The sequence below is a fragment of the Colletotrichum fructicola genome, assembly GCF_000319635.2.
Source record: "Colletotrichum fructicola Nara gc5 chromosome Unknown KSG_Nara_v1_contig12, whole genome shotgun sequence".
NCBI lineage: Eukaryota > Fungi > Ascomycota > Sordariomycetes > Glomerellales > Glomerellaceae > Colletotrichum > Colletotrichum fructicola.
The window spans coordinates 104,852-120,536 of NW_027094062.1; the positions used below are offsets into that span (position 1 = coordinate 104,852).

At 53.4% G+C, this 15,685-nt stretch overlaps 2 protein-coding genes across 2 annotated transcripts; one reads left to right on the top strand and one right to left on the bottom strand.

The window, feature by feature from the left end:
• Positions 1-10,752: 10,752 nt before the first annotated feature.
• Positions 10,753-11,139, bottom strand: CGGC5_v017283 (uncharacterized protein; the record flags this gene model as incomplete). Its single annotated transcript, XM_032027694.1, has 1 exon — positions 10,753-11,139. The coding sequence occupies one exon, from the start codon at positions 11,137-11,139 to the stop codon at positions 10,753-10,755; it is 387 nt and encodes a 128-aa protein (XP_031875961.1).
• Positions 11,140-13,301: 2,162 nt separating this feature from the next.
• CGGC5_v017284 (uncharacterized protein) lies at positions 13,302-13,947 on the top strand (the record flags this gene model as incomplete). Its single annotated transcript, XM_066153880.1, has 5 exons — positions 13,302-13,417; positions 13,485-13,510; positions 13,587-13,623; positions 13,684-13,842; positions 13,926-13,947. 5 exons carry the CDS (start codon positions 13,302-13,304, stop codon positions 13,945-13,947), a joined length of 360 nt encoding a protein of 119 aa, XP_066006730.1.
• Between the last annotated feature and the right edge of the window lie 1,738 nt (positions 13,948-15,685).

Here is a 15,685-nt window from a genome sequence, read left to right on the forward strand (position 1 = left end):
TGGAGTCAGCATTGCGCAACCTCACCAACCTTGTTGTCAAGATCATGGCCAAAGAATCAGCGCTAAACATGATATTAGCTGCGCAAAGTGGCTTGGGGACATGGACCCTTCAGAAGTAGCTTTCGCTCTGATGCTCAGAGCATTCATTCACCGTCTCTCCCTCGTCATTCAGTTTCCAAATCGCTACAAACAAGGCAGGTCACCTCGCTCTTCAGAGACAAGCAAGCTACTGTGGTGCAGCACATTGCGCAGCATCGCGCATGAAGTGAGCTAACTCAGCTGAGATTTGCCAGAAAAAGCTCTATGATTGCCAGAAACTGACTGTTTTGCTTCCTGGGGTGCGTCAATGCCATGAAGTACCTGATAACACGCGTTTGAGATGCGAAGGTAACTTTGTGCGGGCCAATTGCTACCAGTCACAGCATGCGTGTTCAGACGGTTTCAAACACCACAGAGAGAGACAGTAAATGTAGAGAAGAGCGACAGCCGACCGTCCATATAATACATTTACTCGTAGCACAAACCCTCATGCCACCAGAAAAAGACTCAAGGGGCCAAGGGGGGTATCACCTCCAGTCTCAACGAGCTGAATCGTCAGAGCTTCGAGGAGACCTAGCCTCGAGATGAACTCCTTCAGCCGCTTTGCCAAATACGTGTCTGAGAGATGCGAGATGCTTTTGGGGGTGGCACTTGCTACAGGTTTGGAGCGGATGCACGACTTTCGCAATGCCCTTCGCCGAGTAGAAGGTGTTGAAGAATTCATCTGGCTGAGAGTCTCAAATCGGGACTAGTCGAATGCAAGCCACATTGAATCACGATCCATGAAGTCCAGATTAATGATGTGGGCTTCGTTGCTCGAAATGGCTTCATCTACGTCTGCTTTGAGTTTTCTTCTTTCTCTACCTCTGGCTTTTCTTGTTTCGGATGAAGACACTCCTCCCCCGGAGCACGCCCGTTTGGGGCAGCGCATGAGAACGGCGTCCGCCATGGAGTTGATACACGAATCGGAACAGACGGTAAACGGGTGGTGAGACCTTGAAATCGACTTTTCGAAGTTTCACACGTACTTCGCGCACCCCTCTGGTCCACTAGAACGTGAGGTCTCTGGTGGATGAGTCCCTGCGACACAGCCTCGCTATTCGAGGAGCTTTCAGAGCCATTTTGTGTACGCTTGTCAGTCTATTGATTAGTAAATTCTGATGCCAGCCCCCCTTGCAAGCTGGTTCTGGCCGCTTGTCATTTGTCTTTGTAGGTGTCAATCAAGAGTGGACTTTGTTGCTCCATTTTGGTGGCTCGGTGCCGATTTTTCAGCAGGGCAGGACGCGGATTTCAGGGCGGAATACAGGTATGGAGCGCAGCGGAAGGGGCTGCAACTGCCAATGCTGCGAAAGCCTGCGGCTTGTCGGTACGTGCCGATTTTGCCCTTGAAGTTGGGACATGCAGGTCAGGCAGTCAGAAAGCCAACGTGTGTGATTGGCACCTTGTGGTGGGCGACGGGCCCGGTGGTGCGTCGGTACGTGCCTTGTCAGACGCACACAGGTTCGGAGAATTCCTTCGGGCCGGGCCGATGAGATTTTCATAGATCAGATCAGATCAGATGGCACCATCCGAATCTGGTTAGCGCGACACTGCCTGGAGCAACCTCGTTTTTTGTCGTTTGCTTTGACGCCGTTTGCCTTTGGATTGAAAGATTGCAACCTACGCCGTCGACGTCCGCTTCGGTGGCTTCCGGTTTTCTATTACTGGCTTCTGAGTTCCGAAGCCGCATTTCAAATTGAATTTTTCGAAAGTCCCAAAAGCGCGCGCGCCTTGCATCATGTCCAACAACGCCAACAGACCCGCTGAAGGCCCAGGCCGTGAGGCCGACGACGATAATGACGACGTCCATATCATCAGTTGGCGGCGATTGCCCTCTTCCAGTGCCAATCAAGCTGCAGACGCCCGACAGAATGATGAGGAGGATGAGGTAGAGTTCCTTTCTTCACGCGCCATTCGGCCCAGTCCGGGACCCAGCAGCCTTTATACTCTGTCCCACTCAGGAATGTCCCGTACCATGGCGGGTGGCGGATGCCTCTGCAGCAGCTCTGTCGAGAAGAAGTATCTTTTTACCGAGTGTTCCCATGTGAGCAAGACCTCATTCTCGCCACGCACCATTGCAATGCTGACCGTTGGCTCACTGGCAGATGGCATGTGGGGCCTGCGCCCGGGGCGCCAAGTGCTGCCATAAAAGCCAACGTTGCATCCTGGCCTACCCGCCTCAGTCTCCAGAATGTCCCCTTTGCGAAGAAGAGCCGGCGCTGCACCTTTTGGTTTTCGAGTGCGGTGAGTCTTGTGGATATCCTGTACATCGGATGCATGCCTGTGCTGACTGCGATGGTGATAGGTCACATAGTGTGTCCGACCTGCCTCCCAAAGTTGCCGAGTCTCCTCTGTCCGTTCTGTCGCGTGGATGTGTCCACCGGTCCGGTCGCACAGTACCCCATCGCACCAGGACAAGCCACCCTCCGCGTCTGAACAAGCCACGCGCCGACATCGTTTGCTGCGTTTTCGCTGGTCAGCCTGTCTGGCGTCCTCCTTGAGGTTGAGCGGTGGAAACGGCAATGTCTGTGCCGTGGATAAATTGGTATGACCTGCAGTACCGCTACAATTCAAACATGACCAGAATAGCTTTCGAGTGTTGATAATGGCGGGTTTGAAAGGAGCCACGCATAAGAGGGGTGGAAATCAGAGTGAAGGGTGCGAGAAAGGGTACTTTGGTGTGGGTCGGTCTCGTTTCTTGGTGGCCAGAGGGGCCGCTGGGCTTGGTGGGCTTCATTGTGACTGAGGAGGGGATGACTCTGAAAGCCCTGCAGCCTGTGATTGCCTTGCGTGACCTTTACAAACCACGACATGACGTCTCATCCAGGCCCTCAAGGTGCACTGAAGGAGATCCAGATTCTCGTTGTGCCTGCCGTGCCCAACTACCTACGGGTTGATCTTCTCCTCCAGCAAAAGGTGTCGCGCTTGAGACGCAAGAAAGACTCATTGCCTATCAAGATCTCGCCATTCTCGAATATCCAAGCGTCAAAGCCGAAGGCGGCAGCAGATACAAACGATGGGCGCGGTGCCTTGGAGTGCCAGACAGGCGTTTGGCGTGGGAAGTTTGGTGGTGTGGGTTCCAGGGCGTGGGTAAGGCCCGTAGCTGGAAGTGCGCTACCCACAGCTTCAGTGGGTAATGACATTGCACCCACCCACTAAAAGGGACGTATCTTACAGCGAGACCAATGCCTGGTGGGTGCCTAGCAATTTGATCCCAACCATCTCCATCGACAACCACTGCCACGTTCAATTAAATCTGTCCAGCAAGAAGGTAACTCTTTGGCAGGGGCATGCGCCAGTAGCATAGCTATCGCATCGATACGGATGGGAAAGGGGGCCCAATCCGCATTCTTTGAAGACTGGTTGGAAACGTATCGGTCGTCGTGAAGTTCTTGGTCGAGTTAGACGGTTGGGGGCTGGTTGGCAACATGCGCACATCCAATACCCTCCACAAGGTCGACCGTCGAGGTACCCGTAAAAGAACACATGAGCCCGTACAAATAAACCAGCACAGTGCAAAGAGCCCGTTCATTTTCCAATGTTCATCGGCTCATTGCCGAGAAGGCTGGTATGTTGAGATCTAATCACCAAAAGGTACGATGGTGTGGTTGGTGCTGACCGCCCTGCTGCTGCCACTGCTCAGGATACCCGCCCGCCCTCCAAGCCCTGGAGCACACCTCACATTTCTTCCACCAGCCCGCCTTCGACCACCCCGATCAGCTCGCCATCACTTTCCTTGAAACTTCACGCAGCCACACTTTTTCCCGCGCACGCAGCATAGATTTTATAAACAATATCAACAATATCCACACTTAAAGTCTGACATCTCCACTGGCCCCGAGCCAACACGTCGGTGGAATCGCTGCTATTAATCGCTGCTAATGGAGTCGCTAGCTGTGAGTAGAGTCGCTACCAGTGGAGTCGCTACCAGTGGAGTCGCTACTAGAGTCGCTGCTAGTGGAGTCGCTACTATTTATGCTTTCCCTTAAGGTCCCTACTTGTAGACTCACTGCCATTTATCGCTGCCATCTGTCGCTGCCATCTGTCGCTGCCACGGCACCCGCATTGCCCTCAACCTCTCGACCACATCTAGATACCGCATACCTGTCTTTTCCACCCCTCCGCGCCTAGATTTAGTTTCGAGAAATTCGCCGATGCGTCTAAGCCGGATGAAACAGGGCAGGCTACCAACATAGATTGGACGGGGCAACAACCACATGCAACATTCGGGCGGCTGACATGCAGGCAACAATCTAAGGCCAGCAGCTTAAGTGCTGTATGTCTGAGCGAATTTGACTGTTGGAAGGCCTGAGATGGACACTGGACCTGTGGTATTATCTTCATCAGCGCCCGCGACTTTGCAGTCTCGAATGTTTGCAAATCTCGTCGCAGCGAGAGCATCGATGGTGACCCACAATGGCATAGCCATATCAAGCAGCCTCAGACGGCATGGGCTCGATGCAATAGAGACCGACACCTATCGTAGACACAGACTTTTGAACCAAGCAGCATGAGTTGAGTTCGAGCCAGCCGTCGAAGGCAGAGAGATTGTTGTCTATCCGGTTGACTCGTGTAAGCACTCACATGCACCTTGGGCATCAGGCTTCCTTGTCAGATTGCCAGCGCATCGACTTCATTGCAAGTATCTAAAGCCACTTACCGTCGAAGACTGAGCAAAATGTATTCAACGCGCTATTCCAATAGAGAAACTAGCCATATTCCTGCCGCGCTGATGCTTCTCAGCCTGTGCTGGCTCCTCTGGGATGGAAAGGTGTTGGCTCAGAGTCGGGAGCATCATCATCAGCTTCGATGGATTCCAAAGGGTTAGCAGACAGATCAAAAGACGCTAGTCATAAGCATCATACACCAGGCTATCTAGAACCGAGGGGAGGCCATGACATATCAAACGCCAAAGCGCGAGGCCTCCCTGCGGCGTTAAGCCGACAGATCCGTACGGTGCGCAGTGCAGTAGCCATCCATCGAGCTCCCAAACATTCTTCCGTAGTCAAAGCCGGCCGTCGCCGACTACTTCAATAGCAAGATACATCTGCCCTTCGCCGGTGAAGTCAAGGTCGCTTCCCCTGGTACTCTTGTCATGGCGCAGACCTTCAAGCGTCAGCTGGAGAAGCAGATGTAGGAAAACGGCCGAGGGTGTACCGTCTTGTTGGTTGCGATGAGGAGATCCCTTGGAAGATTTCTGCACGCTGTGAAAGTGGAAGTTTGGCGTTGTCACCATCATTTCTTTCGGGTGGACCAGCCTCGAAAACCCGTCACTGCTGTAATCACCGTCAATGAGGTTAGTGGCGATGGAGCGTCGAAGCTTTGTCAGAGATACACAAGTGCGAGAGCCGAAGCTTTTGGTCGGATTGACTCGTTTACTCCGCCATTGTGGCTTGATAGGCAGGGTCGGCTGAGCAGAAGCCAACGGTCGAAAGATAGAATCTGGGAGCGGGGCCTGGCAGCCGATTAAAAATGCAGACAAGGAGAAGAGAAGTGACGAACAGACCGGCCAAGCGGGTAAAAATGTCGGCAACAGAGTTATTATGGTGGGTGGGCGCGAGGCGTGGAGACAGGTAGTTGGAGTAGGATGGCCAACATCCGACGATGCCGTTCGGAGAATAGTGTGACGAATGAGGAGGATGTGGAAGATGTGGGAGGAGAATCAGGTGGAAAGCAAGCCGGGACCGTGCTGGCGTGCTGGAGCACCCGGGTAAGGTAGGTAGGCAGGCAGCCTTCCTTTCACCTTTGCGGCGTTGTATAGGGGAAAGAGCGGCCTGGTCTGTTAGTGACTGCCCGATAGAACGAGGGGCAGTCATATGTGATTGAGGTGGGGGTGGCGTGCAGCTGGGTGGGTCGGTGTGAAAAAGTAGGCAGGATCTATGCGAATCAGCCCAGCTGGGTGCGGCCGGCGCCTAACCCATGTGGCAGGTGCACTCTTCAGCCCACGTCACTGCAGAGACGTCCAACCATGTAAGCACAGCGACAACGACGAATACTACAATGACGATGACGACGGCAACATTGATTGAGGATTTCTATAACTTTCCATCCGCCGCCACCTATTTAGCGAGATTTTCCTCGAAGATCCGGACGCAGTCTAAGAGCTCCCAATCTTACTTGAAATCGGAATGGTTGGAGCCGACATCCAGCGCCTACTTCGGCACCCAGGCTTTGAATACTGCCGAACTGGTTCCAAATTCAAGCTTCTTCTTCTGCGGAGACAGTAGCCTGCTATGCGAAAGTATGAAAAGGTCAGAAAGAAAGAGGACCGCCGTCGCCGCAAAGAGCCACTTTACCACACATCGCTGAATGCAAGGGAGCATCACAGCAAAGGGGATCTCCTGTGCCTTCTCAGTCGGCAGGTGTACCTCTTTCCCAGCTGGAGCTGTGCCTTCTCCCTTCTGATTTGCTGTTTCAAAAAGCTCGGTGATATCCATCGCTGCTCTTGCCCGGCTGACGCCTGCAATGCAAGATGACGATGCAGCGTTCCACTCAGCTTCCAAGCCGCGAGAAAACGCACCAGGTTGATTGAATCACTGCTCTATCTCAGAGCCTCTTATCCATAAGAATTAGTTCAAATTTGTTTCTCATGCTTGAACGCCACCGACTCCTAGTGATGGGTCAGACTTGCCGTCGACAATTCAGCCTGGATCATCCGGCCGCAACCCCAGCTCGCCACATTGTCGCTCGCCGACTTCCGCGCGCCTGCGCCACGGTGCTGCAACTTGCTATCCAGATTCCCCTATTTCGATTCGACAACCAATTAACACATGCCCATTTCCCGCTTTCGGGCAGCACGTTGCACCGCGCATCGCCCGCCTCCACTGGCGCTACGGCCTTCTTTTCACAGTGAACCTTCGATGCGGATCTTGTGTTCGTTGGGCGTTAGGCCTCCCCAGACTCTCAGCCGTCCTCTCAGCTGCGGCGCTATTGCTTTCCTTTCCGATTCCATTCACGCTTCGCCAGGCAACCCGCTCGTATGCATTAAAGCGAGGCAGATGTTTGCTGGATCATGGAGGCCGCTGAAAACCCCCCCCCAATTGAAGCGAGGGCACTGTCGCCGCCGCGTTCCTGGTATTGCGGAGGATAACCTCCAAGCCCTCCGCCCCCGACCAGAAGCCAAGACTCCGCCGCGCAATTTGTACCGTCAATGGTGATTTGAACCCCGAACTATCAGGTCTGGCTGGCGATAACTGCCTTGGCTGGATAAATTCGAAAGGTGCTCTGGGTAAGGTGTTCCAATCAAAGCGCAATCGCAGAAACATAATACAGGCGCACCCCAGACAGGGCAGGGCAAGCGGACCTTGTAGTGGAGTGGGTTTTCAGCAACTGCCGTTTACAAGCTGCTGATTTTACCTCCTGCTGATTCTCAACTACCTGCCGATCCAACAAACTGACGGTTTTCAGCAACTGCTATTCCGTCCCTTCCCGCACAGCCCTATGAGGTACGAACCTTCTGACTGGTTTGGACTCTTCATTTTTAGTAGGCGAAATGCGAAGTCTCTCCTGGCACACTGGCCCGGGGACGTTCGCGACTGTAGTGGCGGCGACAGATGGCAGGGAGTCCAGTTCATCTGACGCCACTTTGTAACAGGGAGCCTCCGTCTCTTTGTCACTAGCATATGCACCTCTGGAAGCCAAAAGAAATCGGATGGCTTCTTCAGATGACCACTAAAAAAAAATTCAACGCACATGTCTTGGTGGTGGTGGTGGATATTAGTAATAGGACCTCGCGATAAAGACTTTTCTTTATTTTCTTTATGGGAGCGCGAGGTGGTCGTGGTAATAAGGACTAGCAGCGACTCCACTAGCAGTGATAGAAGGCAGCGACTCCACTGGCAGTGACAGATAGCAGCGACTCCACTAGCAGTAACAGATGACAGCGACTCCACTAGCAGTGACAAATGGCAGCGACTCCACCTAGCAGAAACCTTAAGCGACGGCATCGATAGCATTGACGGAAAGCCGCGACTCAGTTCTGACAGGTGCACAAACCAGCATCGGGGAATGGCTCGCCGAACCTAGATCACCGCACCCAAAGCAAAATGAAGCCTTTCAAAAGCCATAGCTACAAGGTTGTACTTTGTGTCTTCCCTTGGCTAGGAGCGCATCTGGGAGTCTCTCTCTAGTTCAGCTAATCTGCATCCCAGCTTTTATTTAGCGAAACTCTGGGCGCCTCCGCGACGGACGCGTTGTCCTGGAGATTCATTTCGATGACGAGGTCGATGATATTTGCCTTCAGGATGTCGCCCTCGGCGGAAACTTTTGCTGCGGGACCATTATTTCAATGGCTTCAGTAGCGTAGCCGGGAGGGATGGATGCAGAGGCAGAAGTCGACCTATTTGCACATATCGGGCTGGCAAGGTCGAGGGTAGTATTGGTTTTCGTTCTCTGAATACGTTGAGGCGTGAAGAGTCAGACTAAAGGAATAGCAAGCGAATGGGAGATTGGCCGCGGTACGAACCATCAAAATTTAGCTCGGCCAGATTGACGACACCACGATGGAAGCCGATGTTCCCGGCGCTTCCTTCTATGCGCGATGACGACAGATCTTGCTCCGCAGAAAACGCTTGATTTCGAGCATGGAAATCCGAGACGGCCGCCTAAGGGTCTATCGACAAAGCACAAGAAGAATCTGGCTTGCTTTTAATTCAGCTGGGTGTTACTTTTTGTTCTCCAACGCCGCTGGGAAACCTCATGATTGGGTTTGAGGGGAGCGCATGGGTCTTGGCCACTAAACGCCTGGTCTTGTGCGGGCTTTTTGACCCGCAATCTAACGGCAATCGAAACGGAACAAGTCGATTCTAGATTGGCTGGTTGATTAAATTTCTCATTCAGCCAGCTTGGCGGGACGGGAGATGGCGCTGGCTGGGGTGACGGGAGGATGGCGTTGACAAAGGCTGCGGCGATGCGGGTGGTGGTGGTAGTGGCGATAGCAGCGTACCTAAATTCCGTTGGCCACACACTGATTTCGAACCTGAGAATCAGCGGGAACTTCTGCAGCTTGAGCCATGAGTCTACCTTAGGTGTGGCACCTCTAGCCTAAGGAGGGGCAGCAGGTCCATATTAGTCATAGTAGGCTTGGTAGGCGTGGTAGGCAGGCACCCTTAGGGCCTTCCTACCTGCTATCCTTCCTACCTTCAATCCCTTTCACTGGGTCCCTCTCAGACTTGAACTTCTTCCCTAAAGACAAACACTTGCGAAATACAAGATTCTTTCTTACCAAACCGTGGGTTTTCCCGCTCGTTCCACGCGTGGTCAATCTGGTACGTTCCCCCACTCCGATTCAGTCTCTTCCGGCTGAATTGCCCCTCCCCCCCTACTTGCAGATATGCTAGCCGCGTACTGACTTTGAAGGTCCCCGATAGCAATCTATTCCGATCACAATATCTTCATCAAGAATCCCAGCCAAGCCACCACCGCGAGTCTCTCCAAGTCCCAACACAGGTGTTCAGCTTGCGCGATTCCCTTAAAAAATGCTCCTGCCCAGTTTGCCTCAACGGAAGCTCCTCCCTTGTCGACCTGATGTGAAAACTTTAACGTGACTCCAGAGTCAACCTTGACAAGTGCCATTTCTATGGATCTTTTTGGCGCTTCAACCCTTCAACGCAAGACGGGGCATGCCTTTTGCTTCGGTCTCCGGCCATCTGCAAGATCTCATTGGAGGCGTCGCTCGCCTGCTGCCCCCATCCACCCCCTCTTCCGTTTACCTTGGTCGGTGCGTCAAAGACGCGAGCATTCCACCAAGCCTCCTCTACCGGCGTGTCACCTTGTCAACCGAAGTTACTCATGGCAGAGATCCTTGTGTTACGGACCAAGTACGGAAACCAATGCCGCCACAGCAAAAGTCTGTCATGCTGCGGGAGACCTTGGTCGTCCTCTGAGGGGTGTGGTCAAAGACGCAAAGAAGGTCTGCGCCGCGCGGGACAGACACCACATTACTATGGCTGCCACACACATGCGATAATTATCATTCGCATACAACGCGCCTTCATGACTTGATGGTATTCTTTGGCGGGCTTTACGAATGGGCATCACGCGAGATGCAAGCACGCAAAAATCACCTTTCTGGTTCCCGGTTTTCTCTAAAATAATGGAACCTGCCTGGATGCTTGTGGTTCAAGATGGTCTGTCGGTGGATATTTCTCGACTTTGGCGCTGCTTGAAATCGGCATATGTCCACTGGAGGCCCATGACGGGAGATGTACCCGGTCCTGTTGCGAGCTGCTCAGCCAGTGGCTCGTGTTACTTACTTTTTCCAAGGGTCGAGTTTCTCAGTTCGGGCCTTGGACGGCGTCTCTCCAAGCGACAGAACGTGTTTGGCAAAAACGCCATTGTCGGCCCCCAAAGTATGTTCTCGGCCTCGAGCATCCAATCGGGGGGTGTCATCGGCTTAAGCATCTTCACGCGAGCGGTGATGAGAAGGAGATAATTGAAGATCTGATGATCTTGTCTGTATTGACACTTCATCAATCGCAAAGGTCCTCGACGAGCATAGAGGAGTCTGCTTGTCATTACTAAAGATTACATGCGAGCCATTCCTCCAGCCGGTTTGTATTAAGCTGCAGACTCGTTGCCTCGTCTTGGGACGCAATGGGTGCGGGCGTTCGCTGGAATCATAAGGCCAACAATGACCACAATGCAGGTACACATGATTCAATCGATGCACGCGAACTACCGATCAACATCGTTGGGGCCGGCCGCGGAGTTGAGCAACCAGTCGGACTCGGCGCGGAAGGGAACGCCAATATGCTTCCCATAGCACTCGTCACACAGCCTCAAGCTCTTGAACCTTCGCTTTTCAGACCTGCCGCACCACGTCGACACAACACCGCAGATGGCGATTTCCTCTGCCTTGTTCATCGGGTTTGGGCCAATAGGAGTGTATTTTATGATAAGGTCGATGAGGCGGTCGGCGGGGTAGTCTCGGTGGCCCCAGGTCGGGTTGCGGTCGGGGTTGGCCATGCGTGCCTTGATGGCGCAAACGGGGCATTCGGTCGATGGATCAAGAGGTGCTGGCTTCGGGTTATGCGGGTCACCGATGAAGTCGGGGCAGCCCATTGTGTTCTGTTGGTTGAGAAAGATTGTAAGCGACGGAGGCGGCGGTCGGATTGGGAATCAGGTCGGCAGTGAGCGTGGCAGCGGAGACGGAGAGATTCAAAGTGGGAAGATGCTGCGACGAGACCTGTCGTCTTCTAATATGCTGCAAAAGACTGTCAGCCTGGTGGCTTCCGGGGGCAGACAATAAAAGGGGCCTTGTCGATGTTGGATCAAGCAAACATTTCATGGTGGCTTGGCGTTGGCGGTTAGCCGGGGTCTTCCGGCGAGGCTGCTATGGGAGGGACTCTGGTGGAGGGATGAGCAGTGAAAGTGAAGTCCGTTGGGATTTGCTGTGCGATATAGACGATGATGACGCACTGCGTGTCGAGTAGAGCACTGCGCTCGATATGCGATGTTGGCGGTTACTTGGAGGTTCCTGAAAAAGAGAGAGAGGAGATGTTGAATGCCTCGTCGAGGGCGTACTTTTCTTGGGGTCGAATTTTTGAGAATTGAAATCTTTTACCCTAGGTTCGAATTCTTGTCAGGTCGAATTCTTGTTGAGGTCGAGTTTTCCTCGAGGTCGGGGTTCGAGACTAGAGTCTGATGGAGGTCGAAGCTCTGCTACTTTCCGTGAACCAGCTTCTTCACAGGGACGGCGGCGGGAAATGCGCTCGCTACCCACAGCTACACTGTGTAGCTACAGTGCACCTACCCACTGAAAGAACCTACCACGTGACGTTCCAGGTTACCACAGGTGCGTGGTGGGTGCTGGGTGCTGGGCCTGGAATCGGTACGTGCCTAAGGTACCCACCAACAGCACTGGAACGGTTGCGCGGCATCGCCCTCGGCCGTCCGTGTCCCCCTCCAGTGGACGCTTCCCCCCACGCAGCAAACTTCAACAGGACTGGGAGTCTGCTGAGGACTTCCTTTATTCCATAACATCTCATTGGGGTCCAACTTCTGTAGCCAATGTGGAATGTTCTAGCTTGAGTGCGGCGGCGCTACGACAGGTGCTATCCTCCGTGTGCATTGCCAATTTCATCAAGCGTCTGGCGGCGACGGCACCCCAGCTGCAGTGCGGTGACCAATCATCTTACATGTTCAGCGCCCAGACCCTGCACCAACTGCGCAGCCGAAGACGAAATGAACCAGCTCCATCGGTCGCAAAAGCTCATCAGCCGATGAACTGCAGACGGCGCCTCAAGCAGAAGGCGTCCGAGGTCCAATTGCAGAGAGTCACCAACAGGTCATCCCCACTCGACAATGCTCACTAAAAAACGTCGAATGCATGTTGGAGCAGGGGTCGTCAGGTCAGCCCAAACCCCGGGATGGGGATGCGTGGCAAACATGCCGGGGTCGGGGTCAGTACAGCTGTTTGTTTGCCTGCATGCGGCTAATTGGAGGGTAAATCGACCCTGCACCATGCTCACCAGGCTGGTTTTTTCTCCTTGCCCACTGTTGGTTTGGAAACTGTTGGTGCATGTTCGCCATGGTGTTCCCCTTGCAAGACAAGCACTCGGTTGGGGTCTGTCACCCCCCAATCTGTCCACCCCCTGCCGTTGCAGTCTTTTTCTCTGGTCGAACACCATTCAGGCTTCCACATCCTTTCTCATTACAGCTTGGTTGTTGGATCTTTGAATCACGTCGACAAACACAGGGGTCAGTTGGTCTGGGCAGCGCGAACGTTGCCCCTGTCTTCACAGGCTGGCGACTGCGGCTTCTACGGATACCTAATCACAGCAGCCCCTCGGTACCTTCCTCCTCCCCCTGAGCAGACCCCCCGCCTCCCCGCCTTCCGCAAACTTGCCTCCCCAATTTTCGACGTCACAACACAACAAACAATGAACCAACAAACCACAAGCAAACTCGCCAACGGGCCTACACCCAGCTAGAGCTTGGGCAAATTTCCAGCCCCTTCGATGCCAGATCGTCTACCTCTTTTGAAAAGTCGTCTTCCGTCCCCGATCCACCTCCCTCTTCCGCAGGTGCGGTCGGCGTCCACTGAAGACCGATGGCAGACCCCAACATTCTCCAATCCCTCGCAATGCAACTCTAGCGGCTGTCTTCTCCCCGACTTTGACTCGCGCTTCAGCGAGCCGTGGACATGGATGCGCAGGCTGTCCAGCGATGCTACCTACCGAGAAATCCTCTGGCGCCGCCACTTTCCATCAGCCACGAGCAAAATGCAACCGAGTGGCCCAGAGCTCTGGGTTTGCGTAGTTACCGAGGTTGCTGTGCAAGAGATTGTCGTCATTGGCTGCTGGCGGAGGCATTCATCCCCATCACGCTGCCCTGATACGTACGCTTTTCCTACCCTGAAGATCGTCTTTTGTTGCAGAAGCTGACTGGCCTCGGACGACTCGCAGACGTTGCAGATTTCTCCACACGATTCGTCAGCCCGGCCTGACGCGCAGTCCGCGCCCACGACTTACATCACCACCCTCCTCATTGCCATGACACCGCACCAGCAGCATGCGACCCCGCGAGTCCTCATCATGATCCCAGGTGAGCAGCTTCGGTCGCTCATATCATATGATTGTTCTGTACTGACTGACACTGTTCTAGATCCACCGGCTCGTCGGTCGTACCACGATACGTCTCGGTCGGTGATCTACACAGCCGGCGCTTCCCGTCCCCTCCTTCGCTGATTCCACATACTCGAAACGATCATCTCCCTCCGCCTGAGTTTACATCGACGCCAGGACAGCCCCAAGCGAGCTCTAGGTAACATTGAGAATCGTCTTATTCATCCCATCGGCCCCAGCGGCAAGCAGCACTTCCACGACCTGAATACCAACAATACGCAGGAACTTCACAAAGATTCCATAGTCTTTGAAATCGACACCGAGCCATCTACTTACGCTTGATTCGTGTGGCAACGAGAACATATTCTGCCGAGAGGTTTTAGAGCGAGCGAATATGCTGAGTTTGGGAATGGAGTGTAGTGGATAGAAAGATGAACCCGCATGCTGTCTTCTTGCTCGCCTGAGCATCGTTATGGCAATGCATCTGCCGATGTCATGTCTAGGTGATTGAAACATGGCTCACATCCACCCAAGACGCACGATCGTCACCACAACCCATACTGATGCATCAGGCAATTGGGCAAGGCAATCAAGCTTTGGTCGATGCTTTGGGCATCTCACCCGTCAGACTAATTGTCAAGCCATGCGACAGCTTCGCGCAGAGTGGTTATTGATGCTGCAGGAGGGAAAGAGACACACCCGTGGTGCATGAGTCTTCGAATGATCAATTCGTTCTCTTTGAGAGGAAAGACCACAGAAGATGTCGAGCTTGGAATGGGGTCAGCTTTGGGAATGGAGCACTGCAATCGCTAATCACTCAACCGACGCTCTTCTCCTTTTCTTTCGCACTCATACCAAGCGAGGCACCTAGCTATCTTCTGTTCACACGCGCGGCTACCCAAGAAACAAATACCTACCTCAATTGCGTGCAATTATTTGCATCTTGCCTGCATCATTTTCCTGCATATTCATCTTTCCACCTCGCTTCTGACCGACTTGGTTATCCCCCTTTGGCACTCCAAGAGGGCCTTGACAGCAGCGGTGGCTGCATGGCGGCATGACGAAGGATCTGTCCAACTCGGCAGGCTTTGAATGATGCAACAGGCGGGAAGATACATGAGGCGCGTGAGAAGACCGCATATGGGGGGAATATGTCGGCGGGGCGCGCCCATCAGACAACTTGATGCTCAGCTTGCTGAAACCGGAGGGAGATTAGGATGCTTGGTAGCATGCGTGTTTTCTTTGCCTGCAAGGGTTCTTGAAGAAGTAGCTCGTACGCCATGCATGTGAAACCTGCGACTAAGGTATTGCTGTCTGTAATGTTTGACAGCCCGTGTCAGGTAGTAGACATTTGTGTCATTCTCGTGTATGATAACCAAATCAACAGACACTACTTATTCACAGTGTTCGTAGGATCATCAACGCGGCTCCATATTCACCACGTCTGCGCTGAAATACAAAGCAAGTCTCCTAGACATCACCGTTCGGGTTCTGTGTTCATGAGACTCACAGGTCAAATGTGAAAACAACTAACCTGATGTGTCTGAGATTTCGCAGAGCTGACGAAGCGGACAATTCCGGCAGCTGCAGCTAGATCTAAAGTCTCCCCGAACGCCATTCGCTGCGTGTGCCAGGTGCACTATTTATGCTTCTTGACTTCAACTAACAGACCCCTGAAGCCAACAGCCGGACGATCGGCGCCAGTGCCGGTCGAGAGGTCGCGTTAGGCGGCCTCGAATCTGAGTCTCGCTTTCAACCGGATGAAGATCAGATCAGCCTGGGGTTGAGTGGTCTGGATCAAGAAGTGAGTGCAAAAGGCTGCGGACGACTATCAAGCAATATGGAGATGGCGGATATGTCTGCCTGGCGGCAACTTGTGGTAGTGGCGGATGTCATTGGTTCAGTGAATCTCAAATGAATCCGGTGCGCATCGCTAGAGGTCAGAAGTCCACCAGCTGGCATGTTACTTACTCCTTTAAACCTTTCAATACAGGGCCTAACACGTCTAGGAAGCATTTGAACACTTCAAACAGGTGAGCAAT